Source organism: Tasmannia lanceolata, unplaced genomic scaffold (genome assembly GCF_043159265.1).
Source record: "Tasmannia lanceolata isolate RefF3 unplaced genomic scaffold, GAP_Taslan_0.1 ptg000011l, whole genome shotgun sequence".
NCBI classification, from domain to species: Eukaryota; Viridiplantae; Streptophyta; class Magnoliopsida; order Canellales; family Winteraceae; genus Tasmannia; species Tasmannia lanceolata.
In genome coordinates, this window is record NW_027518688.1 from 13,332,076 (window position 1) to 13,359,368 (window position 27,293).

Sequence of the window (27,293 nt, forward strand, 5' to 3'; positions counted from 1 at the left end):
ATATTTTTCTCAAAAATAAGTAACCAAATAGAGCAATAGAGAATGGTGTACAAACATAAAGAATAACACAAACATGGGACATGCCAATACCCCTTTTTCCTCTTTCTTTATTTAGGGAAGGGGTCCAAGACATTATTCTCTTGAGCCTAATTAAGTCTTTGTTTAAGCCCTTCAGTACATGTACAATACTATAAATGCATTCACCTTCTCCTTTTCCCAACTCACATTCTAAAAAATAAACATACCTAGACCTAGGATTAAAGCCATTACATCCCTCACCATTATCACACTGCTCACCACTCATCACTTTCATGCCTTGTGGGTCGGCATAAAAGTCTTATAAATCAGGCCTTTAGTCACATCTACCATTAAAACATTCAATCTTGTAATATATTAATCGACTGGACTTAGGGCTTTGTCATCTTCCAAGATAAACATCTCTCTCTCTCTCTCTCTCTCTCTCTCTCTCTCTCTCTCTCTCTCACACACACACACACACACACACATCAACCAAACCCCAACTGTCCAATGGGCATTGGCCAGAGGATTAGAAAACATAATGGGGTTTTGCAGGGATAATCACTAACTACACTTGAAGATAACATGTTTAGTAAACTAACTATTTATTTAGTACAAAGAAAGCCACCATAAATGATTTGGACACATGGGTTATATGCATAAGCTTCCCTACTACTCCTTTATTCAATATGAAGGCTTTAAACAACTTCATTTTCTTGCGTACATGTAAGCCTTTTCCAATTTAATAAACATGATTAGAGAACCTCTCCCCCTTATATATCTTTTCCAACTATTTTCCCTATGCCAGTCCTATAGAGAGAATGTACAAGGTCCAAGGAGATAGCTTTGTAATAAGAGTGAGGGAAGAAGGAGCACAGGAAGGATCAAGGGTTGCACCAAAGGTGAACTTGACACATACAAGGCTCTTCGATCGCGTCCGAAAGATCATCATGCGCTTCATCTTCGCTCTCCCCACCCGAAGACCGTCAATCCCTCGTCGTAGAACATCTGACGGTCCAGATCCTCCGAAGACGTCGTACAGCTCGTACCACTACTCGCCCAACTCGCACTATACTGAAGCTATTGCCGATTGCATAGAGTTCTTCAACAAGTCATCTCAGGAAACAACATCTGAGTCTCTGGTTTGAGAGTGCTAAAAAACCATGGACACCTATCTTTTTACTTCTCTATCTCTGTTTGATTATAGTGGTGGTTCTACATATTTGATTGTGCTGGAATAGTAACACATCTATGTGATTATGCAAATATAAGTAACTAAGAGAATTTCCTGGTTGTGAGAAGTAATAGAAAAACACAAGTCTGTGAGAGGACAAGATTATCCCTCATAAAACTCTATAAATGTGGGAAGTTCTGTGTGTAACAAGATTTAAATAATGGGATCGATCAGATGGTCCTTTTTAAAAATATCTAAAAAGACTGTTTGTTAGGCTCTTTCCAAACATACACTTTTTGGACCTCAGCGGTGTGCCATGTGGATGTGATCAGGTCCATTGATTCGACTGTGAGTATAACCCAAAATCCCGGCCATTGCCATTAACCCCTCATTGATCGGATGATCCTAGAGTCTAATCATGGTTTTAAATTTCGACCGAAATCCGAAATTTCAGAGGAGACCGACACCGAAATCACCCAAAACCGAAACGGTCATTTATTTCGGCCGAAATTTCGATTTTGCCCGAAATTTAAACCAAAAAACCTTTTTATTTTTTTATTTGAATATTTTACCGAAATTTCGGTAATTTCGGCCAAACTTTAATATTGAATAAAATACCATTTTCTTTGTGGTACCGGATTTCGACCGAAATTTTGAAATTTCAGGGTCCGAAACCGGTACCGAAACCAAAATTTTAAACCATGAATCTAATTGATCCATCAAGTCTCATTTAGGACCTGTTTTTTGGATTTTGATTGAATAAACACCCCCCCCCCCCCCCCCCCAAACACACACACACGACTAGGTTGCTTGGGTGGGAAGGCAAGAAGGCAAAAATAGAACTAACTTTTTAGGTTTCAGGAAACCTAGGATATAAGAGAGGTCTTTTCTCTTATGTGTGGTTTGAGAACGTGCAGGGCTGGAATGAGAGAGAAAAGAGAAAAAAAGAATAGAGAGAAAAAGAGAGTTTTTTGTTGGGTACTTCTTGTGGGTTTTCTTCTTGTGGGTTTCTCTTGGGTATTCTCTTGGGGTTTTCTCTCGGGTTACTCTCAAGTACGGTCTTGGTTGAGAGAAGCAAGAAAAGGGTTGCGGGTTTGGATTTGGATTTAATCCATTGCAATCCTTGTATATATATATTTTTCTCATAGTGGATGCTTTTTCTCATAGTGGAAGATCCTGTTTCTCGCCTGTGGATGTAGGTTTGGCTGAACCATGTAAAATCTTAGTGTTTATCTTGTGGCTTGTGTTATTTTTATTTTTTCCGTCTAATTTATGATAGATCGGATCGGATTTGACCGGCGGATTTTCTCAACATAAACATTTAACGGACAGTTGGGATGTTCATTTAGTGTGAGATCAAGACCATGTGGATCCCCTCACAATGGCCTACATGATCAATGGTCTCGATTACATATTCATATCCGAATGTTGAACCCACAAATTGATCATACAATTGATCCCTCCGAAAAAATAGGAAATAAAACAAAAACAAAATCCAAATACACTGCATATCCTCTCTCAGGCATTGATTATTTGAGCGAATAAACGATATTTTTATAAGTATATATCTACGATCATCGGGCTTTCGGCGAGGCACCTTCTAGATGCTCCTTCTTCTTAGAAAAAATCCCTCCTATAAGTGGAATTAATGGCTTCTTTTTCTTCTTCATAGAAGGTAATCTCTCTAGCAATTCACCGTCCTCTGGAGTGAGAATTCGAGCCAATGGTGGGTTCGCGAACGTAACATATCTCTTCCTTTGAAATTCCGTTACTTGATCGACTGTTTGCTTCTCAACTTCAATCTTTGTTGGGTTTTCAATAAACTTAATATCTTCCATCTCTGCGTCCAGCGGTTGCTTTTCCGACTCCTTTAATTTGAATTGTTGGAGCTCTCTCTTAGTCTTTTCGAGCTCGTCTTTGAGGGAAGTGAGGCAATTCGCCATGAACATACTTTCCTCTCTCGCTTTTGTTAGGCTTTGCCTTGTTTCCTCGAGCTCGGCCGTTACAGTGCTTAATCTTGAGGTCCCATGTCCATTTTCGATCGCTGCAACTCGCATCTAACAAACAAGAATAATGATCAATTGACTAATTGGAGGGTTAGAAAAGTCTGATACATGAATTCTTCGGCCAATGACAAGTTCATTTTATTGCCTAGCAAATGAATGATTTCAATCACGAAAACATTGAGCCCCACAATTACTTTTTGCCGCTAGTAACACTAAATTACTTTTCAAAATAAGAAGAGAGGGATTAGGGAAGATGAAATTCACGCCGAGTCGACTCGGGTGAGTCAATGATTGACATGATCAACTTTTCATAAACTCATACAAGTTGAAAGAAGTTTTGATTGACTTTGTAGCAAGAAACACATCTGGGCTAAAGTAAAAATGAGTCAACTCGGGCGGGGAGTTTCTAAATACAGTTGGAGCTCTCATAATTAATGATCTATAAATTTATAATCTCTTATTTCCTGTGCTCATATTGGAACCAACTTTGTTCCTATGTTGATAATTTATAATCTCTTATTTCTAATACTTAGTAGAAAAATTTAGTGATATAAGACATAAGAGAGTATGTTCTAAGAAAATGTTGTTCAATGTACATAAAATTTACAATACTATATGTAGGCACAACATAGGAGAAGGTGATATATTTGCCGGGGTTTGAATTGTTAGGAATAGTTTCAGTTTTGATCATCATTATCATATATCCAATCCTTACTGTTCATCTCCTTTCCGAGTTTAAGCCTTCACCATTGTCACTGGCACAAGCATTGAGGCGAATTGACTGTAACTTTCTACTTATTTGTAGAGAATTCATATTATAGAAACTTCTATAATTATTATAGTCAAGAAAACTCCAGTTAAATCCATCAATCTCTTCTCCTTGATTACTCCAAATACAAATAAAATGCCTTTAATTACTAGACACAATCAAATGAGAAGGGAAATTAAGTGATCTATACAAAGAAAACGGCGCGGAGATAATAGACTTATTTTCTAATACTTAATATTCTCTAATAATTTATATAAAGTGATGCCACTCAGAATATTAAAAATAAGACCCCCAACTGTAGGATGTTACTCCTCTCTTTATAAACTCCTTCCGTTCTTTGTTGTTGTCAGCCTGTTGGGAATTGTAGCATGTAACAAGTGATTAAAATATAGGGTTGCCAATATCAATACGAGGATGGTATCATTTTCCTTTCCAAATTTCCAAGCAAGCCCATGAAAGAAAGCAAGGCCAAGACAGCATTGACATTTCTGTGGAGAATTTTTTGATGAGAACATAAAGTTCATAACCACCAGAATGTAAGGCTAAAAAGTACATACACTGTGGGGGGAATCTGAAAATGTGCCCACGCAATAACACGTGATTTGGCATCTTTTTTGTCCATGAAAAAACTAAATAGTGTATGCACATAGCTTCTCAAAAGAGTTAATACGATTCCATAAGCTTTATTAGAACCTTGGAAATCACCCTAACCAGATCTTGTTTTCTACAAAAACATAAAAAAGAGTACAAAAAATAAGATGGGCTCTCTTTTTTTGGTGATGGGTTCGAACCGATGACCCCATTGTTGCACCACTTGGGTCAAAACATTGAGCCCTAAGGCTCAACCACAAGAAAATTTGGATAACTATAGGGAAATGATTTATTCGCTCCCTTTTCTTCCTCAGGCCACCCTCCTCTGGTGTATATATGACCACTCTACGGGGGGCTGGCCCGGGGAAGAAAAGGGAGCGAATATATCATTTCCCTAACTATACCCCATACATTATCAAGTAGATTTTTGACACTGATAAACAGTGTTACTTTGGATGCCAATAAAAATTATTTTCATATATTGGCTTTGAAGTTAAGCATGGTTATTTGCAAAGGGAAATGATTGTTTTACCCCTTGTGTTTGTCTTTTCTTGGAATGAAGAAAACGACAAACATGAGGTGTATATACGGCCAATTTTAGGAAAATTCAAAAAAAAAAAAAAAAAAAAAGGCTTGCAAATGCTAGAAAAGGGGGTGGGAATATCATTTCCAATTTTGCCAATAATGGTTTTAGACCTTAAGGTCCCATTTGGAAATAAATATTTACTTAAAATAATTCTATTCACAAATAAAGTAATTTTAGGGCATCTATCTTAGTTTTCACTACAAGAAAATCGTTCATCACCCATGTACATCTACGGGCGGTCATAATGAACTGCGCTTATAGTAGATTTAATAAACAGCTGCAGTCTTTTATAAGCATCAGAAAACGCTAGTATAGTAGATGGGAATTGCTAGCGTCCATGGCGAAAGGCATTTCGCGGCTGGTATATATGTCGCATGTCAGACCAGGCACCTCGTGAATGGAGACAAAAGCTGTTGTCTCCATTCACGAGGTGGCTGGTCTGACATGCGACAGAGCAGCCTCGAAATGCCTTGCAATGGACCCTAGCAAATCCCATAGTGGATTTATATGTGGGTGATGTATTTTTGTACAATCACCATCAGGCCCACAATACACAATGTGGATCCCCCGAACCCACAACCAAAATGGATTTATGGATGATAAGTCATCATCAACTCAGGTTATCTGACTCATATCTAACATTCCATCAAGTAATAAGATAGAGAAAGAGATCTTGTTACGTACCTAATTGGCCATGACACAAATAAGAAAAAAGAGAGGGAAATGGTTGATTCGAGACAACTGGACCTCCTATACACAGCACAACAAGCATGTATCAGCTCAGATGGACTTACCTCTTTGAGCTTGTTTGCGTAGACCTCCCCCGCTAAGACCTTCTCTCCGAACAACATAACTGCCTCCTTAACCGATCTAAAGGGTGCCCTCGTGTCGATCTCCGCACGCCCAATCACAACGCTCTCTCCGGTTTCCATGATCATAACATCTAATGCAAAAAATGGTATTTTAAGAGAGAGAGAGAGAGAGAGAGAGAGAGAGAGAGTTGAAATGGGTGTGATGAGGGGAGAGTCTTTTTATTTTTCAGAGATGAGAGGTCGTTAGAAGGGAGTGATTTGATTAAGAAGGCTGCATAATAATAATATATATATGGTACGCTTCGTTTCTTCGCGTCCACTTCACTGGTATTCTGTTAATTGAGGGTGAAGCCAGTAGGTGGACGGTCAGGATCCAAAAGAAACGAGGGCCCGGATTCAAAGGGAGGAGAGAGACGGTTCACCTAAAGACAAGGATTGCACCTGTACAAAACAAATTTCAACAGCAAGCAATATGTAAGGGTTATTAGTGGGTTAGTGAAAAAACATAATCCGAAGGGGGTTACCATGTCAAATCAAGTTTAAGACAAGAATATAACATGCTTCCTCCCTTTTGGAACTGTTTGAAATGCTTTGATTTCGAGCTTTTAAAAGTGACTAGAGAGAGAGAGAGAGAGAGAGAGAGAGAGAGAGAGGAATGTTTGGAGATAATGAAAATGATATGTGGGTTGGATTTTAATGACACCGTTTTATTTTGTCAGGTTGATTGAGAGAGAGAGAGAGAGAGAGAGAGAGAGTTTGAAGTTAATGAAAATGATATATGGGTTGGATTTTAATGACATTTTTTCCTTACGGTTTTTTTTTTTTTTTTGAGGGGGGGGGGGGGGGGGGTGGGTGGGTGGGTTGTATTTGGAAAAAATGTGTTGGATATTAGTGAGTGCATTTTCCGTGACCTATGTTGATTTTGCCATTAGGGGTCATGGATGTCTACAGTTGGTTAGCAATTTGATGCAAAAAAAAAAATGACCTAAATTCTTTGCTTGATGTCCCCAATTTGTTCTATTATCTGGTCACATCTGAGCATTTTAGGGGGTGTTTGGATTTAGGGAAAAGAAGATATGGAAAATGATATTTTAATAGAAAAATAATCCATGGAAAACAAAATTCCAGAGTGTAGTATATTGTTTTCCTTAAAAACCAAAGATCATCTTCCATGGAAAAATTTCTGAAAAAGTAAATTTTCCCTGCACCAAACAGCCCCTTGTTGCCTAAGAAAATTACATTATCACTTAATTTAGGAAGGCCAGATAGCATTCCCTCAACCCTAACCCAACCCAACCCTAGCCTTGGGTTGCGGATGGTCGTCCCCAACCCAACCTGCCTCTAAATCTCCCAACTCATCTAACCTGTAATCGGGCCGGGTTGGTTCAGGTTCACGGCCAAACAGAAAAATACAATAACCCAAAGAAAATCAAGATAAAATTAGAGGACGGAGATCAGGTTTGGGTTTGGATCAGGTCAGGTTGCCATGGCATCAACCCTAACACAACCCGAAATTAAATCGGGTTGGCTTTACCCAACCAAACCCGAGGAAATGCCAACCCAACCTGAGCTAAAATGGGGCTGAATCCGTAGGTTCGGGTTGAGCCCTACCCAAGCTGCACCCCTAATTTAGATTATTCCGTTGGCAAGCCCAACATTAAGTGGGTCATAGCTTGAGAGTTGTAATGACTTGACAATACATGACCGTTCAATCAAAAGAACCTCGGGGTTGGCACGTAGGTTGGCATTGTGGGTTTACTCCCCATAGACAGGAGTTCGAATCCCCCCATGCTTACCCAATGCACGTGGTTTGCAGGTGATTGCGCGCATTCGTAGGGATTAGTCCTGCCCTAAATGGAGTGGGATACCCTATGTCATTAGATCAACAAAAAAGAAGAAGAAGAGTGGCCATTGGATAGTGATTGTTGCTCATTTTTATTATTATGGGATTTGCTGAAAAGTGAGCCTGGGTGGGCTGCTCTTATATGCAACAGCCCATCCTCGAAATGCCTTTTGCGATGGATGCTAGCAAATCCCACTATTATTAATTATCTTTTGTAATCTACTCATCGAACAAGTAGGATCACCTGACTAATGCAACTTTCTTCGGACAAATCACATTTGTGGTGTTAGATTGAGGGATGCCATGTTTTTGTATCCCTGAGAATACAAGAGTTACTCTTGTATGATCTAATTGGACCCTTTAGATGCCTGCAAGTTAACTATAGGAGGGAACAAACGGAACTGTTATTTTCCCATTAGCAACGAATTCACAGACAAATGGTAATCAATCTCTAAAGCCCACTAACCCTAAGGAGCGAGGCATTGAGTTCAGCACGTTCCAATCCGTCTTTAAAATTTCTTTTGCAAAAAAAAGAAATAGAAAAGAAAAATCATTGTCAAGATAGTTGTTAACAGATCTTGGGGTAAAGGGTAAAACACAAGGAAAACATCAATCATATTTTAAGTTGAGTTTTTTGTTTCCTTGTTTTTCAGGCTTTTCTCACCCTATACTCGTCCGTGCCCTCTAAAATCATCTCCGTCCCACCACCACCACCAACACCACCACTCGCCCACTCTCTTTTTTAATTTTTGAAGAGTGACTTTTAAATATTCATACCATGAAATATACAAGGGGACCAGTAGTCCCACTAGACATTAAATAGTATGAAGATCCGGGGGGAGAATACTCCTGATCCCAAAAAGAAAAACATATAAGACTGCATATGAACTCCCTCCAATTCACAAGACTCCTTCAACATCTGAACTTCCTTGCACCTCAATTCTACCAACGACCCTAAACTATGCTCTCAGAAACATCCATCAAAAGAAGCACCATGTAGTCCTGCAACAAGCATTCTAACAAAGAACCCAAGGAATTTATATGCCTTGAAATACATCAAGAAACTAGTGCAGTTTTTTCACCCACCTTGGTAGAATAGACTTCATGGGCAGGAGTGGTTATCTAGGGGAGAAAAAACTCCCCCGAACAGCGAGGGACCGAGTCCCTCAAGCACACTCACATAGACCCACCTACAGCTCCTCAAATCTTCCAAAAGGAATTCTTGACATGGACTTCAGCCCCTAACACGATTCCAAAACCTTCTAGCAACAAGCAGATACTATAGCCTTCCCTAAGCACCACAAAACTCAGGATTCTCTTTCCCCCAAAAAACCCAAAACAATATATTTACAACAGGACCCCCCTTCATTTCCTAAGAGCTTTGAGCTCTCGACTCCCACGGCCAGGTGTCTTGCCCTTCTCGTCCACATCTCTTTTTTCAATTTCAAAAAGCATTCTTTTTGTCTCCTCAACATCGTCCTTATAGCCTATACCCAGCACATCTCCCATCTTGGTCATCTCCTCAAATTCTTCAGAATGAGCTTGCTCCTCTTTCTCCAGGGTAGTCCTCCATTCATCCGATTCCAATTGTGTTTGAACCACATCCTCCTATATGGTGATCTCTACCTCTCTAGAGACTTCTTTCCCATCCTCCTCAGGATGCTGCTCTGCCCTTGTAAGGCAATCCTTGACTTTCCCACTCAGGTCCATGTCCAATGAGTCTATCAGGTTAGCATATCCTTCCTCCTTCTGATGTTCCTCTCCATCCCCACCAGCCAACAGAAGCGCCTTTCGCTCTTCTTCCAATCGCTTCTGAAAGAACGACAATTTGTACACTGGAATACACCTCTTCAATTGATATTTTTTCTGTCAATTGAAATGCTCTTCCTCTTTGCCTTTCGCCTCCTCTTCAAATTTTTTCCACTGATGCTCGAGGTATTCCATGCCAATCTCATTTTTCGCTGCCGATCCAGTATTTGCCATTTTCTTTTCACATCCACTCTTTTTGAAGGTCCTTGTTTTCTCCACCCCCAAGCACTCAACTTTTCTTTTCCCCTCATAATCAGTTTTGCCACTTCATTTGAGGAGGATGAATCCCCACTCTGCTCGATTTCATCCATTATCATTTGGATTATAGCTAGGATGTCTTCTTTTTTTCTCTTCTGGTAATAGAACGCCCTGTCGAGCGAAAGGAGAGGAGGGGTTAGTTTGACTAATCGAAGCATGCGCGCTTAGTACCTACAACCGGCAGAGCCCACCCGTCGAGTACCCTCAAGCATGGTTTAAAATTTTGACCGAAATCCGAAATTTCAGAGGGGACCGAAACCGAAATTTTCCGAAATTCAATTTTTCGCCATTTACCAAATTTCGGACTGAAATTTCGATTTAATGACATTATTTACTTTTAAAAAAAGTGTTACAAAATTTCAGCCGAAATTTCGGAATTTCGGTCAGAAATTTCGAAATTTGGGTTCGGAATTTGGAACAAAATTACCAAATTTCGGAGAAATCCGAAATTTCGGTTTTTGGTGGGGTCCGAAATGGTTACCGAAACCGAAATTTTAAACCATGCTCTCAAGCGCCGAGGACTTGGTTCCAGGTGTGGGCTGTGGGAGAGTTTAGAAAGTCTCTCTCTCTCTCTCTCTCTCTCTCTCTCTCTCTCTCTCTGTAAGGGAGTCTTGGGCTCGGGCAGGTTAGACCCATAGGTTCAGAGTGGACGCGAGTCCTATCTTGCTTGACCGAATGGATTTCGCCTTCCTATTCTTATAGAGGGGGAAACCACCTTTAGAAGTCTCTAGGGTTATGAACATGTTATAATGATTTCGATATTGCTGACGGCCGTGCATGGGGTTTCCTTTACCTTTATGGAAACTTTTCAACTTTTTATTGTTATGACACGTTTCCTATAAAAAATTGTCTCCACAGATCTCTCCTGTTCGAATTCCAAGGCGGTTTTTTGAGGCTAATTAATTCCTTTCTCCCCTTCGAGACAGCAGGCGTCTTACCGTCATTTCCTCCCCCCCCCCCCCCCCCCGGTACTGGAAGTCCATTCCGGCAGTACCACGTGTCCTTGCATTAAAAGCGAAATGCTTATTCATGTTAAGTAGCTGACCTTCCTCTTCTACTTGAGGCCTCAACATCCAGCCAATGACGTCTCAGGCTACTTTAGACCCTCTATTCCAAACCCACAACTACAGTAGCCTCTACCACTAGAGATTCCAAAGATGGGAGGACTCGGCGATCTGCCCCGGCGGTGACCAAAATAATCCCGCACTGTCATAACCTTAGCTTCTAATTATTCCAAGCTGTGACTGCAGCTTGGAATTTATCATGAAACTAAATTTAAATCCCACAACCAGATGGATGCCATATAGTACCCATGGATACGCCCACTCCTCTCTCACCACTTGAGAAACTAAATTTATCATGAAAAAAAGTCATGGTTGCCAAACTTGGCCATATAGTACATGATTGCATGGATTAAAAAATTTCACAAAAAAATCACTATAACACCCTCACATTTGAATTATCTTATGAATAAAATGCTAGTGTGACAATCACTGTTAGCAAAAAACAATACGCCACCATACGTTGTCATTGTTAGCCCAAACAGACTTTTAAATCCCACAACCAGATGGATGCCACATCTTTTTTCAGCATTTTCCTTCCTGCTAACTGTGATTCTTAACTTATATATCCTTTCAAATCTAACGTGTTAGGCCTGCAATTGTATTTCCACCCCCGTTTGTCTGTTTTCCAGTAAATGGCTTCAATTTTAGGAAAAAACAAACAAATGGGGGTGGAAATGCTGAGATAGGTGGTGGAAATATCATTTCCCCATCAAATTACTATCTTTTCTAGGAAATTCTATGATCCCCATCCTCCTCCAACCACTGGGTTTTGTATCTAATAATGGCCAACTATCCAAACAACAGATTTCTGAGACTTAAAATGGCCATCTTGTTTTTAACCATTTGTTTTTCATCTGTGAAAAGAATACAACGAGACACGCAATGCAGTATACATCTCCAACATATACGTAAATTGGCGTACAACAAATTTCCGCAACAACTACAATGAGATGCACCAACCCAGCACATGCTTGCACGAGTGAACCAATGTATAAGTGCGCCCACTCGCACGTGCCGGAGCTCCATCCCATACTCATTAACTGTTTGAAGAACAAATAAGTTTTACTTTGTTTTCCTTCCCTTACCTCAGAGCAAACAGAGCAATACAAAACCATGCTTTTGGATGTTCTCCTTTACAATAGGTCTCACTCTTGCTTTTCTAACTCCCCCATTCTCTCAATGATTGCCTGTCAAGTTGGATCACAGTAACTTCAGTTGATAGGCTCCTTCAAAAGATGCAATGCCTGTGCGCATGAATGAATAGAGAAGAAAAGGCATACCTTCTTGCTTGTTTCCTGCAACTCCCCGGCGAGAATGAATTCGTCGAGAATCAGATATACCTTTAAGAGAAATTAATCATGGTGAGTTACTATCAGTAATAAAACAAAGCCCATTAAAACTCTTTGGTCATGAATAGTGATAATGTTCACCAACGTAATATCATTTTAATTAATAACTATAATAATAAAGGCTACTACCTCCTGACTAATTAGGGGCAAAGGAACTGATATTGACTTTGCCAATGGGGAATTGCTATTTGACTTATACAGCATATATTTCATACTAAATGTGTTCTGTGAATATAAGATAAAGTAACTACATGCATTTGTGCCACAAGGAGCATAAGTGTTGACCCAGGTAAGGCAACACAAGAGGGGTGAATTTGGTCTATTACAAACTTTGTTCAATTTGAAACTATTTCAATTATAAAGCAAGAACAAGATAATAAATTCAATACAAAAGGAAAGTAGAGAGAGAGAGAGAGAGAGAGAGAGAGAGAGTGCACCAATTTTATTTTGGTTCGGCCAAACCCGACCTACGTCCACTCTCTCAAAGATGTCCCCTCCTTGAGACTTCACTAAACCAATCTCCTTACGGGGGGAGATAAACCGTTACAAGCTTTATGCCAAAGCTTCCCTCCGAAGGTTGATCTGGTGCCTTCTCACCAATTCTGAAGCTTTATCCCCAAGATTCATGCCCAAAGGTTGATACGGTGCTTTCTCACCAAGTGAAGGTTGATAAGGTGCCTTGTCACCAATTACAATAAAACTAAAACAAGAAAAACCTCTCTCAAGGTGGAAGTACATATAAGCCATCACGAAAAACACTCAACAAAGATATATAAGTGAATTTCCTAGCTAATTCCTCAAGATCTTCAATGAATGGCACAAGTGGGTTTCTAACACTTAGAATATTGATCACAAGTGAGCGCAAGTGTTAAGTCATAAGTTTTAGGGACCCCAAGGGTCATATTTTTAGAGTTTGGAAGAGAAATGGTCGTTATAGAAGTTTAACGAGCATAACGAACGAACCTAAGGTCGACCGTCAAACTAGCCGTTAGAAACTGACTAGTGCAGAAAATGCATTGTATGTTCAACCGCCCGTTGCACAGTCGACCATGCACTGTCCATGGTCGACTGTGGATCCAAGGTTTTGCACAATTTCTTTTGCACTTCAATTTCTCATTCTTTGAACAAATTTTTATGTTTGATTAACATCCCTATGTGCCATTTACTTATAAAATCATCGAGTGATTAGTTTACAAACTAAGTAAAGCTTTCCTTCTTCAATTTCATCAACAAGTTTGAATTCAATCTTCGATTCTTCAATACTTGAGGAGCATGTCTTCAATCTTTTTCTTCTTGCTCCATGTGATCTTCACTTTATGAATCTTCATGTCTTGATCCATGCTACAATCTAACTTCGCATGAATCCTAGAAGAATAATCTTTCAAGGCATTTATCTATTAGTTCATCAAATATTCAACATTAGTACACCAAGTAATATAAGATTACATACTGTGTTTGTTGTCATCAAAACATGACTTAAGAGTGACCAAGGTTGAACCCTTGGGCTAACAATAAGCAATAAAATTAGTTGGTGTTAGATGATGCAGTGTAATTACATACCCGATTAAGGGTATTTTAGACACTGTACATGAACCCTAGTTACACACACATATATAATACATTCAACTCTCTCTTCACTTCCTTCTCCATCTCTTCTTCTCTTCTCTCTTCCTTTTCTTTCTCTCATGGAGGTTTGAATATCACGAACATGGTAGTAGAGCTTTGGATTCTGATTTCTCCATTTTCTCCGGATCAGTGAACCAACAACTAAAAAAAAAAAAGTTTTCTCCTAACCCTAACCCTAACACTAGCCGCCCTTCCACCCTTTCATTTTCCCCACAACAAGTTGCTGCCCACACCCTCCCTATATTGTTGCTGCCCACCCCCTCACCCTCCAATACTGTTGTTGCCACCCCCTCACCCCCTATATTGTTGCTTCTCACTCCCAAATCTCCTACCCCATATTGCCACCCCCCTTTCCACCCCCCAAAAGCTATAGTTTTAAAACTCACCCGCATCCGCGCCAACCCGAGTCGACTCCCTTTTTCCATGGCCACGTTCCGTGTTGTGCCGCATGTGCGTTTTGCCCTACAGCGTCAATAAATACTACTTTGACTCTCTCGAATTATGACCGCGTCAATCGAGTACTGAGACGGTCAACCGAGCACTCGACATTGTCATGCCGAGTCGACTAGGATTTTCTTTGCCGCGTTCCGCGCCGCATCTGCATTTTTAAACACTGCCAGAAACCCAAACTCCTATAGCCACACCCCTCCCCAATCCCCGAAGATATTCTAAGAATTCTACTCAACTGGAGCATTGATTGCTCCACACAACTAACTAGCAATTCATGCCTTCCATCCTCTTGTACACAACTTCTATATGTGTTTCGAGCTGAAGAAGATTAAGCACAATGAGAAAAAGTGATCATGGGGTAACCAACAAGGATCACATTAAATCTTCTTTGTCAGACTCCACTCCTATTCCATCCAAAGCTTCAATCTCATCTAGATAAAGTGACAAACATAGCACCATGGAGGATTGAACCTCTAGCTCAATGATCAAGGCTCTGTTCTTCAGCCTAGAGGACGGAGTATCAAATCCAGCTTATCTACCAAAAAGAAACCATAGCACCAGAGAAGGACCAACCTTAAGAGCCTGTTCACTGCCATCCAAAAAACAATCCATCACTCGAGCTTGTGAATCCAAAGAAGGATCAACATAGCTTTCGTCATTCAGCTGATCAGTGTGAATCCGAACTGAATCAGAAACCAGCTGATCACCAATAGGCAATCAACGAGAAGATGAATCATTCAGGACTGGGAGGAGCAAAGACTTTTTGCAAACAATAGCCCATCTCTTTAACATAAATTGCACCTCCCTAGATTTTCCAAGACCAAAACACCCTTTGACAGTTGAAATTTCATTTGATCTCCTCTTTCTTTTTTCCCAGGACAGGATTTTAAAGATCTCCACCGAACACCCTCAACTATTTCTCCCATTCTAGACTTGTAAAAGAGAGTTACTTCCCTCTCCCCTTCAAAATTTCCATTTTGCTCTCCCAATTACTAGAAGTCTAGAAGTTGTTAAATTTTAAAGTGTATTTTTTGGTGTCTATTTTGTTTTCATTTTGAGAGATGTAGTGAGGATAATAATATAATTTTGTGTCCATGGGCATGTTGGTCATTTTGCCTAGCTTGCACATGTGTGAGACACACATGTTTGCTCCATCTTTCCCACTACTTATTTCAAATTCAAACCCTTACATGAAACTCCAAACCCACCACTCCCATAAGCATTAAAGACACCACTTTCCCATATCTACTACCACTTACCAAAGCCATTACCTCTCTACTTTCCTTAGACTAAGCCTATTCTCATTTACTCACTTTTGTAGAGATTCTCCACTAGCAAGACCTCCATTGAAGCTCTCTTTTGAAGACCTCCACTGCAGACCTCCATTGAAGCTTTCTTATGTGCAAGCTAGTGTTTGAAGCAAAAGCCAACTTGTCTCATATTTTGTGTACGTCTTGAAGTTTTCTTCTTTTTATTGTTCTTTATCTTTTAGTATTTTTCTTTCTATCATATATTGAAGTGCATCTTTTGGTGGTTGTTCTTCTTCTACTTTGGCTGTTTTTTTTTTTTTTTTGAAATGGCAAGATGAATTCATTAAAAAGGAAGGGGACCGAGGTGGGCCTCAACCAAAATTACAAGAAAATAAAACAACAATAACAAGAAAGACAAATCTCAGGGAGGGAGGAAGTCAAACCACTCCAACTCCAACCTCCTAACCCCACTTCTAGCCAAGGAGTCCGCCTCCCCATTAGCAGATCGCCGAACATGATTGAAAACAATAGATGAGCCCGCAATTAAATCATCTATTTCATCAAAAATAGAAGAAAATCTCCAAGGAGGCGACACCAACCCCTTCAACCATTTAATCACATTCAAAGAATCTCCCTCCACAATAGTGATATCCATGCTATCTCTCTCAAGCCTTTTTATGCCATGATAAACCGCCCTCACCTCGGCCTCCGAGGCATCACAAACTCCAAGAGGGCCGGCAAAAGCCCATATAACTTCACCACAAACATCCCGACACAACCCACCAACACCGGCCGGGCCCGGGTTCCCAATACTCGACCCATCAAAGTTAATTTTGAACATTTCAATAGGCGGAGCCTCCCATCTCTGAACAATCGAATGCCGGATCTTCCTACTAAAGCAAACAATCCTCCAACCCTCCCATAAGTCAAAGGCCGATACAAAACGGAAAGCCGGTAAATTTCTCGCCCATGAAATAGTGAGCGCAATAATTTTCATATATATCCAATACGGAGATTTTGCAACTCCTTCAAAGACACGGGAGTTTCTCTCTTTCCATATCACCCACCATGTTGCAAGAAGACACAAATTCCACAATACTTTGCCCTTCTTCTTCCATGGCACAAAGGTCCAAAGAAGAATCAACTCTGGAATAGAAAATGGAAAAATCCAACATATGCCAAATCTCAGAAATATCAAACTCCATACCTGACGCGTAAAGGAGCAATGCATGAAGAGATGATCCACAGATTCACCATCTTTCAAGCAGAGGGGGCAATGGTCAACAAGCATCATACCGCGCTTCCGGAGGAAGTTAATCGTTTGAATCCGATCACGACATACCGCCCATCCGAAGAAACCAACTCTAGGCGGGCAATGAAATTTCCATACCTCGGCTGAAATGGAGGATACACTGCAAGGCAACAAGCTGAAATAGAAAGATTTGACAGAGAAAAAACCAGACGATTCCGCAGTCCATACTCTTTTATCCATACCGCTTCTCTTAATGTAGCAACCATCTAAAAGCTTAAGAAATTGGGCAACCGACTCTAGCTCCCGATCAAAGAAGTTCCTTCTAAACCTAGGGGACCAAACTAAACTACCCCCTTCTCGAGCAAAGCATTCAGAAACAAAACTCTCTTTCTCAGCGGCTACACGATATAAATTTGGGAATAACTCATAAGAGGCTCATCAGCACACCACACATCCCTCCAAAATTTTATTCGATCCCCTTCTTCTACTTTGGCTGTTGATCTTGGTCTAGTGTAAACTTTAGTTTCACTATTTGAGAACAAGATTTTCCGGTGTTGTGAAATCCGTCTTTCCCAATAGAAGTTACAGCCATGCTCTGACTATATATTCAGAGGAAAGGGGTGTGTGCCATTGCAAGATTGACGAAGCCAGCATGGTGTTGCTAACTATCTTGCCAAGCTTGCAACTGCATAAAGCCACCTATTCCCATCCCACGCCTCAAGTTGGAGGGGACCATCATTGATCTCGCTGCAAGATCCACCATTAGCAGTTTGCTTCCATGTGAAACTTTGACCATAGAGGGATGGATATAGCTCATGGCCCACCATTGGGACTCACAAGATGCACTGCACCTATACACCACCATCTGGGATAAGTCTGGCAATGCCATCTAGTCATTCGGGAACCTCTAGTCATCATCCCGAACCTCTAGTCGTTCGGGAAGAGAACCCAAACCATCAATCGACGAGAGCCAATCCTCCACTAAGTAGCTTTTGCTTTCTCAAAAAGGATTCACTACCTTGCTAAAGACTTTCCTTTACCAAGCTACAGTACAGGATGAAGCTTGAGAGAAGAGAGAATGAGAAGAAGAGAAGAGGAGATGAAAAGAGAAGAGAGAATGAGAAGAAGAGAAGAGGAGATGAAAAGAGAAGAGAGAGAAAAGAGTTTTGGGATTGAATGTGTGTGGTAAACATCACACGTGATGCTTATAATAAATGGGTTGTAAAGAGAAATAAAAGGTCAAGTATGCCCTATACAGATACAAGAAAAAACAAAAAAGGAAAATTACTAAACTACCATATGTTAAATGTGTACACTTTCAAGTTGGAGCATAGATATTATGATACCCAACTTGGATATAAGGCCACAGAGCCTTGCTTTCCCAAGAACCATTGTGGGGAGATCTGTCAATTGGTCTCGAGTCTTCACATGAGGAGTGGCAATAACAATTGAAGCCATCTTCTCACGAACAAAATGACAATCGACTTCAATGTGATTGGTCCTTTCATGCTAAATAGGGTTTTTGGCAATGTGAATTGCAGCCTGGTTATATTCATATAAGCTTATTGGAAGATGGACTTTAATTGTCATTAAAAAAACGATGGACTTTAATTACTCACTCAGATAGTAAGGTGCAAATTCATAGACCTTCACAAGTGTCATTAGCCATAGCAATATATTCTGCTTCGGCACCAGATCTAGCAATCACATTCTGTTTTTTACAGTACCATTAAACCAAATTGCCACCTAAAACGGCACAATAATTGGTTAAATGAATAGCCGTCAGTCAGCTATTCATAAAGTCTTACTTGAACGAAATCAACTCAGCAATGCTGCAGCCTTTAGCTAACTTAATGCCAATTTTCAATTTATATTGCTCGATTGACAGCTTCATTAGAGAAAATAAATTAACTATCACAATTACACGATGCAAGTCTAGCTTTTGCACATAATCCGAATGACCAAACCCATAAGACATTAGGACAACCTGCCCAGCTAAAAGCTTAACCAGTGTTTAAAAACTCGTTGACTCGACTCGGAACTCGCCGGGGTCGACTATCTTTAACCTTGGCCGCGTTCCGCGTTCACCGCATCCACATCCCGTGTTTTGCTCTACGGTCAATAAAAACTCCTTTGACTCTCCCGAGTCATGACTGCGTCAACTGCGTCCGCGCCGAGTCGACAGATTTTTCTTGGCCGTGTTCCGTGTCACATCCGTGTTTTTAAACACTGAGCTTAACACATTGCATATTGTTGAACTCGAAATTTTACAGAAAAAAAGAAATACAAATGGAATCCCGAGAGAGAGAGAGAGAGAGAGAGAGAGAGGGAAAAGGTGGTTACATGTCATGTTATTCCCCCCCCCCCCACCCCACCCCCCCCCCCCCAAAAAAAAGGGATAAACATGAAGTTAAAGTATTTTAATGAATAAGAAAAGAAAAACAAAGAGCCCACAACTAAGGGAAAAGAAATCCCTAAATTTCAGGGATCAAATTAATTCTCGGAAATGAGGAAACAAGTCACCCACGTTTCAAAAAGGGAAGTCATGTAATTCCCCACGAAAGGGAAGTTGTGAGCGTGGAATCCTGGATAAGGGATGAGGTGACACCCACAACGGCTCCAAGGAGGAAAACTTGAGATCGTGAAGTGAAAGTAAGGGATAAGGTGGCACTTACCAACTACTTCAAAAGAGTTCTATAAATAGAGGGAAGATCTTTTGGAAAAGGATCCGGATCCCAATCGGAAAGAGAAGAAGAAAGGTTACACAAAGGTGGCACTTGAGATCGTGAGGTGAAAGTAAGGGACAAGGTGGCACTTGTCAACTACTTCAAAAGAGTTCTATAGATAGAGGGAAGATCTTTTGGAAAAGGATCCGGATCCCGATCGGAAAGAGAAGAAGAAAGGTTACACAAAGGAAAAGCAAAAGAAACAAGGAAAGAAAGAAAGAAAACGTAAATATTTTCAGAACTAATAGTTCTCATTCCATTTTTGCAGACTTCATCGAAAAAGGAGAGAAGTACTTTTAAGTCTCTTTCAGGAGACTCAAAAGAAAGAAGACCTTACTTTTCCGGTGTACGGGAGAAAGATGCCAGAAGACCTTTCTTTTTCGGTGTACAGGAGAAACATGCCAGAAGACCTTTCTCTTCCAGTGTACAGGAGAAAGATGCTAGAAGACCTTTCTCTTCCGGTGTATGGGAGAAAGATGCCAGAAGAACTTTCTCTTTCTGGATCCGGGAGAAAGATGAAAAGAAGGCCTTTCTCTACCGAGATCCGGGAGAAAGATTATAAAGAAAACCTTTTAAGTCTCTTCCAAAAGGCTAAAAAGGAAAAGAAGACCTTTCTCTGCCGGGATTCGGAAGAAAGATGAAATGACTCAGGAGAGTTATTCTTTCGGAGAACTCTCTTACGAATCTAAATAAAATCATCTAAAACGAATCATCTAAAATGACTCAAAGGTTTCTCTTTTCTGGGAGAATTCTTTATAGAAGAGTCAAAAATAACTCAGAAACAAAAATCATCAAAGAGTCAAATTCACTCTCCCTTGGGATGATAATCAAAACTTGTACTTAGATAGGAAACCTCTTGATGGATAATGAGAGGTATTTTCTTCTTCAAGAAATGTAATTAACGGCCGATAGAGCAGGAAGTGTACGATCCTTAACAAAATTAATAAAACATCTTCTCGCAAGAAGGAAATTTGATCTCAATACTTTTTATGTGTGTGATTATATTTTTCATGCAAGTGAAATTTGTTGCGAACACATATTTAACAGATCAACCAACAATCGAACAATAGACACTAAACAGACCTTACTCTCTACAAGGGTCTCAAACCCATATAGACATTAGGACTAGTGTTTAAAAATGTAGATACGCCGCGGCCGAAGAAAATCCTAGCTGACTCGGCATAACGCGGTCTAATAGTCGGTTGACGCAGATGAGTAGATGAGTACTCGGTTGACGCGGTCATAATTTGGAAGAGTTAAAGGAGTTTTTATTGACTTTGTAGGGCAAAACGTGGAACGCGGCAGCATAACGCGGAATGTGACCAAGGTAAAGGACGAGTTGACTCGGGGGAGTCCACAATGAAGCAGGGGAGTTTTAAAACTATGATTAGCACAACCTGCCCCGAATAAAAGCTTGCATATTCCTCACACCAGCCAACAATCGAACAACATGTCTGAACAGACCATCGACTCTGTAAGGGTCACAACTATCTCCATCGAGACACGGAAGATGCCAAATGCAACTATTCAACCTTGATCTGCTCCGTCCTACTATTCCAGTTGGACTGAGAAGCTAAAGGACAACGCAAGTTTGAAGACCTTACCCAAAATGTCATAATCCTACTCATAAAATACAAAATGAGCATTTGTGGCTCCTATACCGAAAACTTCGGATTCTTACCCCCCAGGCATGGTTTGGAGTGGAGTTGGTGGGGTCCACTTCATCAAAACATGGTACAAAATAGTGTGTCGCATGCTATTACATGGATTTGGATGGAGATGGTGGGCCCATGGGTATAAAATGGTGGGCCCCACCCATAGAAGCACGAAGCGGGTGCAGGTGCGGGGGCGGAGGCGGGGAAGCGTGGGGTCTAGAAGAGTCTAAGGTTGGGAGCACTATGGGAGTGTTAATGTAATATTTTCATCACATGTCTTTCAAAACTCAAGTATATAAAAAATAGTAATTTTTAAGTATCTTCATATAAATCTTTCAAAATTTCAGTACATCAAAAGTAGAAATTTCAGACCGTATTCATTCTCCATGCCCTCTTTCCTTGTGCCTTTTGAATATTTACCTCCATGCTTGCTCCAATGAAGTACTTTGAACCATTGGAGGAGTTTGATGGAAGTAGTTGGGGGGGTTACTGATGGAGTAATACGAGCGGGTTGGGACCTCCATGGGAGTGGTTTCCATCTCTTCGGGATCACGCTCCGTGGAAGTTTCTTCCTGAGGAACGCCGAATCGAGGTTCCGAGTCAAGAACGGCACCCTGAGGGAAGATTCCTGCTTCTAAGGCCCCACCATGTGCATGAGTTTGGATAGCTAGTGAGCCCTCCATATCAAAACATGAACTATAAAATGGTGGGCCCCGCTCTAATGCATTCATTTGGATGGAGATGGTAGCCTCACACACGGGTGTAAAATAGAGGGCCCCACCATTTGCATGCGTTTGGGTAGCTATTGATCCCTAGCATATCAAAACATGAGGTATATAATGGTGGGCCCCACCCATGTAGTCACACGCGTGACATACCATTTACCATGTATTTATTGAACCTTATTCATAGACTGTTTTCATAGTGCCCATATATCCAGGGAGATGACCAATAGAGTTCCCATTTAGTTCCAGCAGCCCTAGAATAACTTGATAAGGTTCAGTCGAAAAGAGCACAGTTTAATAAAGACATCGTTTTCTTCAGACTGGAGGAAAACATGATGTGTGATGACCAAATTACCTACCTAATACCACACAGAAAATGAGACACCCAAAGATCCGGTTCAGAGTGACCCAGCACAACTGTTAGTTGAAAACTGTGGTGCATGTAAATTAGTAAATGAGGTACATTGCATTAAAAAGGAAACTATTTATCAAGAAAAGAAAAAATAAATAAAAGAAACACTAAATAGAAACTAAAACATAAAAACGATAGTGCACAAACCTTGTGGAAGTTAAATACCAAATCTAGCTCGCACACATTGCTGAAGAAATGATCTAGAATTTCCACAAATAAGTGGATGCACTCCAAGTATGCCAACTCATTATCTGTGATGTCAACACACATCGAGAAAAATAATCCTGCATATCGCCTGTATATAACCTTGTGCGTACGGAACTGCAAGAACAGAAATGCACCCATAGTCAATCTTTTTTTTTTTTTTTTGATAAGTCCCCATAGTCAATCTTATCTAAAAGAGAAGCCTCCAAGATCATATTAATAGAACCACAGGACTTCATGATGGCAAAATTGTTGGATATAATAAGCTCAGACACTTGGTAAAAAAGGACATGGTCTACTGTCAAAAAAACGACTTCATATTTCAGTTACATGCAGTTTTTTCTGTTTTTACAGAATCGCGCCTGCTGACCCCACCTGACTGGTGGCCTGCTCGATCCTTGCCATGCATGTGGCCTGTGCATAGTGACTGGAACTGCTCATCTAGTGAGCCCCTCCATGGATGGGCCATTGTACAAAACTCAAACCAATTAAACTACCAAATAATCCATCCTAACCCGTAAACGGGCAAATAAGGCAAAAATTACCAATTGGTATATTGATTGGCAGACATTTACGATCAACATTTGGTGTGCCCTCTGTGTTGGCTCATCTAAGGTGGTCCCGCCAGACAAAGGGCCCCAATCATTGCACATGGGTTACATGTACGGAGATTGACGTACACTAGCAATTGAACTAGTTGGGCAGGCTACCTTCTTTTCCCGTTTTTTCTAAATCGAGAAAGAAATGAATTCCACATGGTTGGACAGGTATCACCATCAATCACCAATCAGGATGGCAGACTAAAGCAACGAATACACAACTAGAAAACAAAAACAAACATATAGCATATACACATGGTTTTAAATTTCGACCGAAATAACCTTTCAAAAAAAAAAAAAAATTCGACCAAAATCCAAAATTTCGGACCGAAATTTGATATTTCACAAAATACCAAATTTCGGCCGAAATTTCGAGAAAATGGCATTTTTAAAAAATAAATAAATAAATGTTACAAATTTCGGCCTAAATTTCTGAATTTCGGCCTAAATTTCTGAATTTCGGTCCAAAATTTCGAAATTTCAGTCCCAAATTTCGAAGCTTAATACCAAAGTTCGGATTTCGGTGGGGTCCGAAATAGGTACTGAAACCGAAATTTAAAACCTTGCATATACATATAACTAGAAAAATAGAAAATTTATTCTGCACCTTTAAGATTATGTTATACATATGAAAATCATAACATTGACCCAATTGGTTCAAAAATAAAAAATTTTGCTCAACATGTAGGACCTCTTCAATAAGCTTTGTGCCCTAATGTTAAAAAGCTTATCCGTGAAAATGTGGTTGCTTATATCAAAAAAAGAAAAATCCCATCAAAATTAGCACAGGGGATGCTCAACATGTGTAGGCCCTCTTCAATAAGCTTTGTGCCCTAATGTTAAAGCTTATTCATGAAAATGTGGTTGCTTATATCTCAATAAGAAAATCCCATCAACATTTGCATAAGGGTCATCCCATCTACATGACTTTGATCTAGTGCACGCTTGCTTTCAATCACTTCAGAAGCTAAGTTCTTGTTGGATAATCATAATTATCAGAAACTTAATAGTTGGATGGAAAGCCAGCTTCCTTGGAAACTCCAAGAGCCCTCACTTCCCAAATTTAGGGGAGGCGGCCCTTCCTACACGGTTCCTCTTAAAGAGTACGAATCCTATTTACGTGATTGTTTCTTCCTAAAACAATATTTTCTCCTTTTGGTAATGTTGAAGGAGCATATTTAAAAAAATATATACAGTACATTTAAAACTTGAAAACCCAACTTAAGTTTCACATGAAAATTATGTACTTCTTGTTTGCTACCAATGAGAATTATTGCATGCTTCTCTTTTTTTTTTTGAAATGGAGAATTATTGCATGCTTCCTGTTGACTTTCAATGAAACTACCCACGTGTTTTCTTTTTACTTTCGCTTCACGCATTTTCTATTTTCTAAACCTCTCGCCTCCCACTTTCACTTCCCACATCCTTCTCGCACTCACTTCCCACTCAAGAAACCTACTACATAAAGATAGGTATCTGCCTTTCCAAGACTCCAATCTGGAGTGCAACTTTTCCACCCACAGTTCCAAATATGGGAACAGATATTTCCATCTTCGAGAGGAAAGTGGGGAACTTAATAGGGAGGTGAGGGTAATGAAGAAGCGATAGCTTGGATCTCAACATCCTCAAAGTTAAGACTGAAGGTCTCTTAAATAAAAGTAATTAGGAAGAATCTGGTTTCGCTTGGAGGAAGAATCTATTTTTGCTCGGAGGAAGAATCATTGTGATCAAGGTTGTGCTTGCGAACATTTCCATCTACTTCTCTATTTTCAAATGTCTGATTGGGGTAATCAAACACATTGAGAAAATTCAAGGAAACTTCTTGTAGGGTGGGTCAGAATGATGATAAGAGAAAGCTTCACCTCGTCAATGTGTCATCCTGTTAAAGCCGATGGGCTCGGAAACATGAATTTAACGAATGTTGTGGAGATTTTGAAGGAAAAAAGACCCACCCGTAGCTTTGCTAGGCAAGTGGTTGTGGAGATTTTGAAGGAAAAAAGACACTTACTTTGGACCAGCATAGTTAAAAGCCAGTATGGGGTTTTCCCTGGGAGTTGGCTATCTGAGGATAGACCAGTGATAGGATCTAGACCCACGCGTAGATTGGAATATAGGGGTCGGTCTAGATCAGTAAAGAACGCAGGTCTAGACCCACCCCTAGATTGGAATATAATAGAGAAACAATTTATGAGCTCTTGTTCCATGCCTTTTTTTGGCTTCAAAGGTCTGGCCATTAACTTTCACATTTTTAACAAGCTTTCCCTGGCCTTATAGGTGGCAATTCTATGGAAGTAGCTCAAATTTCTATGACTGGAAGCCAGCCAAAGGGCCCAAGATCTCTGTTTCCCATAAATTTCCTCTTGTTCAGTGATTGATCCATTCATTTCTAGAGGAACAATCTGCATCAGAAAGAGTCTCAAATTCTTCTTTCATGCCCAGATCCTCAGGCTCCTTAATTATGCTCTTTTTCCTGAAGGCGAGGTTACAAAAGTGTGATTTATTCCACTTACAAAAATGGTTTTTTTTAGGGCTTTGAGTTTGCGAAATAGATGGTCAAAAAAAGGTTGAAATCGCTGTGGGTTAACCAAATTTGCTCAAATCTGGAAGGAGTCAGTATCCTAAGGTCACTCTCAGAATCAAGTAGAATTGGGGCATGATCTGAGATATAATGGGAAGGATGATCCATTGATAGGATCTTGAAAACATGTCTTCCCATTCAAATGAAAAGTTGAAAATATAAACTAATCCAGATGACATAAGATATGGAACAGCGCTCTATTATACCAAGTAAATTTTCCGCCCTAAAGGGGGAGATCGATGAGGTTGTGGCTAGCAATGAAATCCAAGAATCTCGACATTGCAAGAGTCAACGGTGACACACTATATTTATCTTCAATCCATCGAACAATAATAAAGTCTCCCACAATTCATCATGGGTCATTGTCTAATTCACCACGCAGACCAGAGAAGACCCATTCATCAATCATCCACAAGGGCCACAAATGACCAATAACCCGGCTAAGGTATAAATCTTTTGTCATAATTAATTAACTATGCAAGATTAGCAAGCTCTTTAGAATTTTTCTCGCCAACTTAGGGTTTGGAGCATCTGACACTTACTTCTTTTATACCTTTTTCAATCTTAATCTTAGAGATAAGATCAGAAATTTAAAATTTTAGCACTACTCAACACAAATACATTAAAAAGGAATCCTCAAGATCTATCAAACTGATATTGGATTTGATCTAAAACAAACCTAAAAACAAAATTTCACGAACAGATTAGGTCACGAACCTCAACGAAATTTGTGAATTTGGGATCGCGATTGACCACCAATCGATGAACCTGCAAAATCAAAAACCAAAATAATTTCGCAATCGAAAATATTCTTTTCAGAAGATGAAAACAGAGGAATAAGATCAGACCTCATATTCGACCTTGTGCTTCTCGGATTCTTCGAGTGGGATGTAGTACTTTGCAAGACGGGTTTTTCCTTGCCGATTTTGTAGCAATATAAATCGGATCTGAAATTAAAGAAGAAAAAATAAAGAAAATATAAAGGGGAGAAAATCAGGAAATTAGTTCCTTTGAAATTCGTCGGTAATTAAAATTTGAAAACAGATGTAATCGAGATTACCATGTTGAGAGAGAGAGAGAGAGAGAGATAGAAGAAGAAGAAGAAAATGGAAAAGGAGGACAAAAATGGGGAGAAATTTCTGAAGGGAGATAGTGTTTCTGAATACAGCTGTTTTGAAAGGGTCTCGGTGGCCTTCACAGAAGAGAGAAGGGAAAGCACGTTTGGATATACTAGTCTAGGGGTGCAACTTGGGTTCAACCCCAAAAATGTTGGGTCGGGGTCAGGTTGATTTTTGCCTACCAGGGTTGAGTTCGGGTCGGGTTCGGGATCAGGGCTTGACCAACCCGACTCGAGTGAAACCCAACATTTTTTTATCATTTTTTATTTTACTTTTAATAAGCTTAAAAAGTTTGGGTTGGGTTATGTTGAACTCAGGTCGGGTCGGGTTCACATTGGGAAGAAGGGTTCCTCATATTGGGTCGGGTTAAACCTCATCGGGTTGGAACTAGGGTTGGGTCGGGTTCGGGTTGGGCCTCA

General features: G+C 40.1%; 2 protein-coding genes across 2 annotated transcripts; both read right to left on the minus strand.

Moving 5' to 3' along the window:
• Positions 1-2,512: 2,512 nt before the first annotated feature.
• LOC143886446 (WEB family protein At1g75720-like) lies at positions 2,513-6,216 on the minus strand. Its single transcript, XM_077390414.1, has 2 exons — positions 5,939-6,216; positions 2,513-3,249 (listed from the first exon to the last, which is right to left on the minus strand). The coding sequence occupies exons 1-2, from the start codon at positions 6,080-6,082 to the stop codon at positions 2,767-2,769; spliced, it is 627 nt and encodes a 208-aa protein (XP_077246529.1). The 5' UTR covers positions 6,083-6,216; the 3' UTR covers positions 2,513-2,766.
• A 5,519-nt stretch (positions 6,217-11,735) lies between these two features.
• LOC143886444 (AP-2 complex subunit sigma-like) lies at positions 11,736-26,975 on the minus strand. Its single transcript, XM_077390412.1, has 6 exons — positions 26,817-26,975; positions 26,605-26,703; positions 26,474-26,524; positions 22,523-22,696; positions 12,211-12,270; positions 11,736-12,117 (listed from the first exon to the last, which is right to left on the minus strand). The coding sequence occupies exons 1-6, from the start codon at positions 26,817-26,819 to the stop codon at positions 12,076-12,078; spliced, it is 429 nt and encodes a 142-aa protein (XP_077246527.1). The 5' UTR covers positions 26,820-26,975; the 3' UTR covers positions 11,736-12,075.
• Positions 26,976-27,293: the final 318 nt, after the last annotated feature.

Excerpts from the sequence above, each read along its gene's own strand:
- LOC143886446 (XM_077390414.1), bottom strand. The coding sequence starts at position 6,082 with ATGATCATGGAAACCGGAGAGAGCGTTGTGATTGGGCGTGCGGAGATC. Across the intron at positions 3,250-5,938 it reads ACGCAAACAAGCTCAAAGAG|ATGCGAGTTGCAGCGATCGA; the intron begins GTAAGTCCATCT and ends CTTGTTTGTTAG.
- LOC143886444 (XM_077390412.1), bottom strand. Across the intron at positions 26,525-26,604 it reads AGCACAAGGTCGAATATGAG|GTTCATCGATTGGTGGTCAA; the intron begins GTCTGATCTTAT and ends TTGATTTTGCAG. Across the intron at positions 12,118-12,210 it reads TGCAGGAAACAAGCAAGAAG|GCAATCATTGAGAGAATGGG; the intron begins GTATGCCTTTTC and ends CCAACTTGACAG.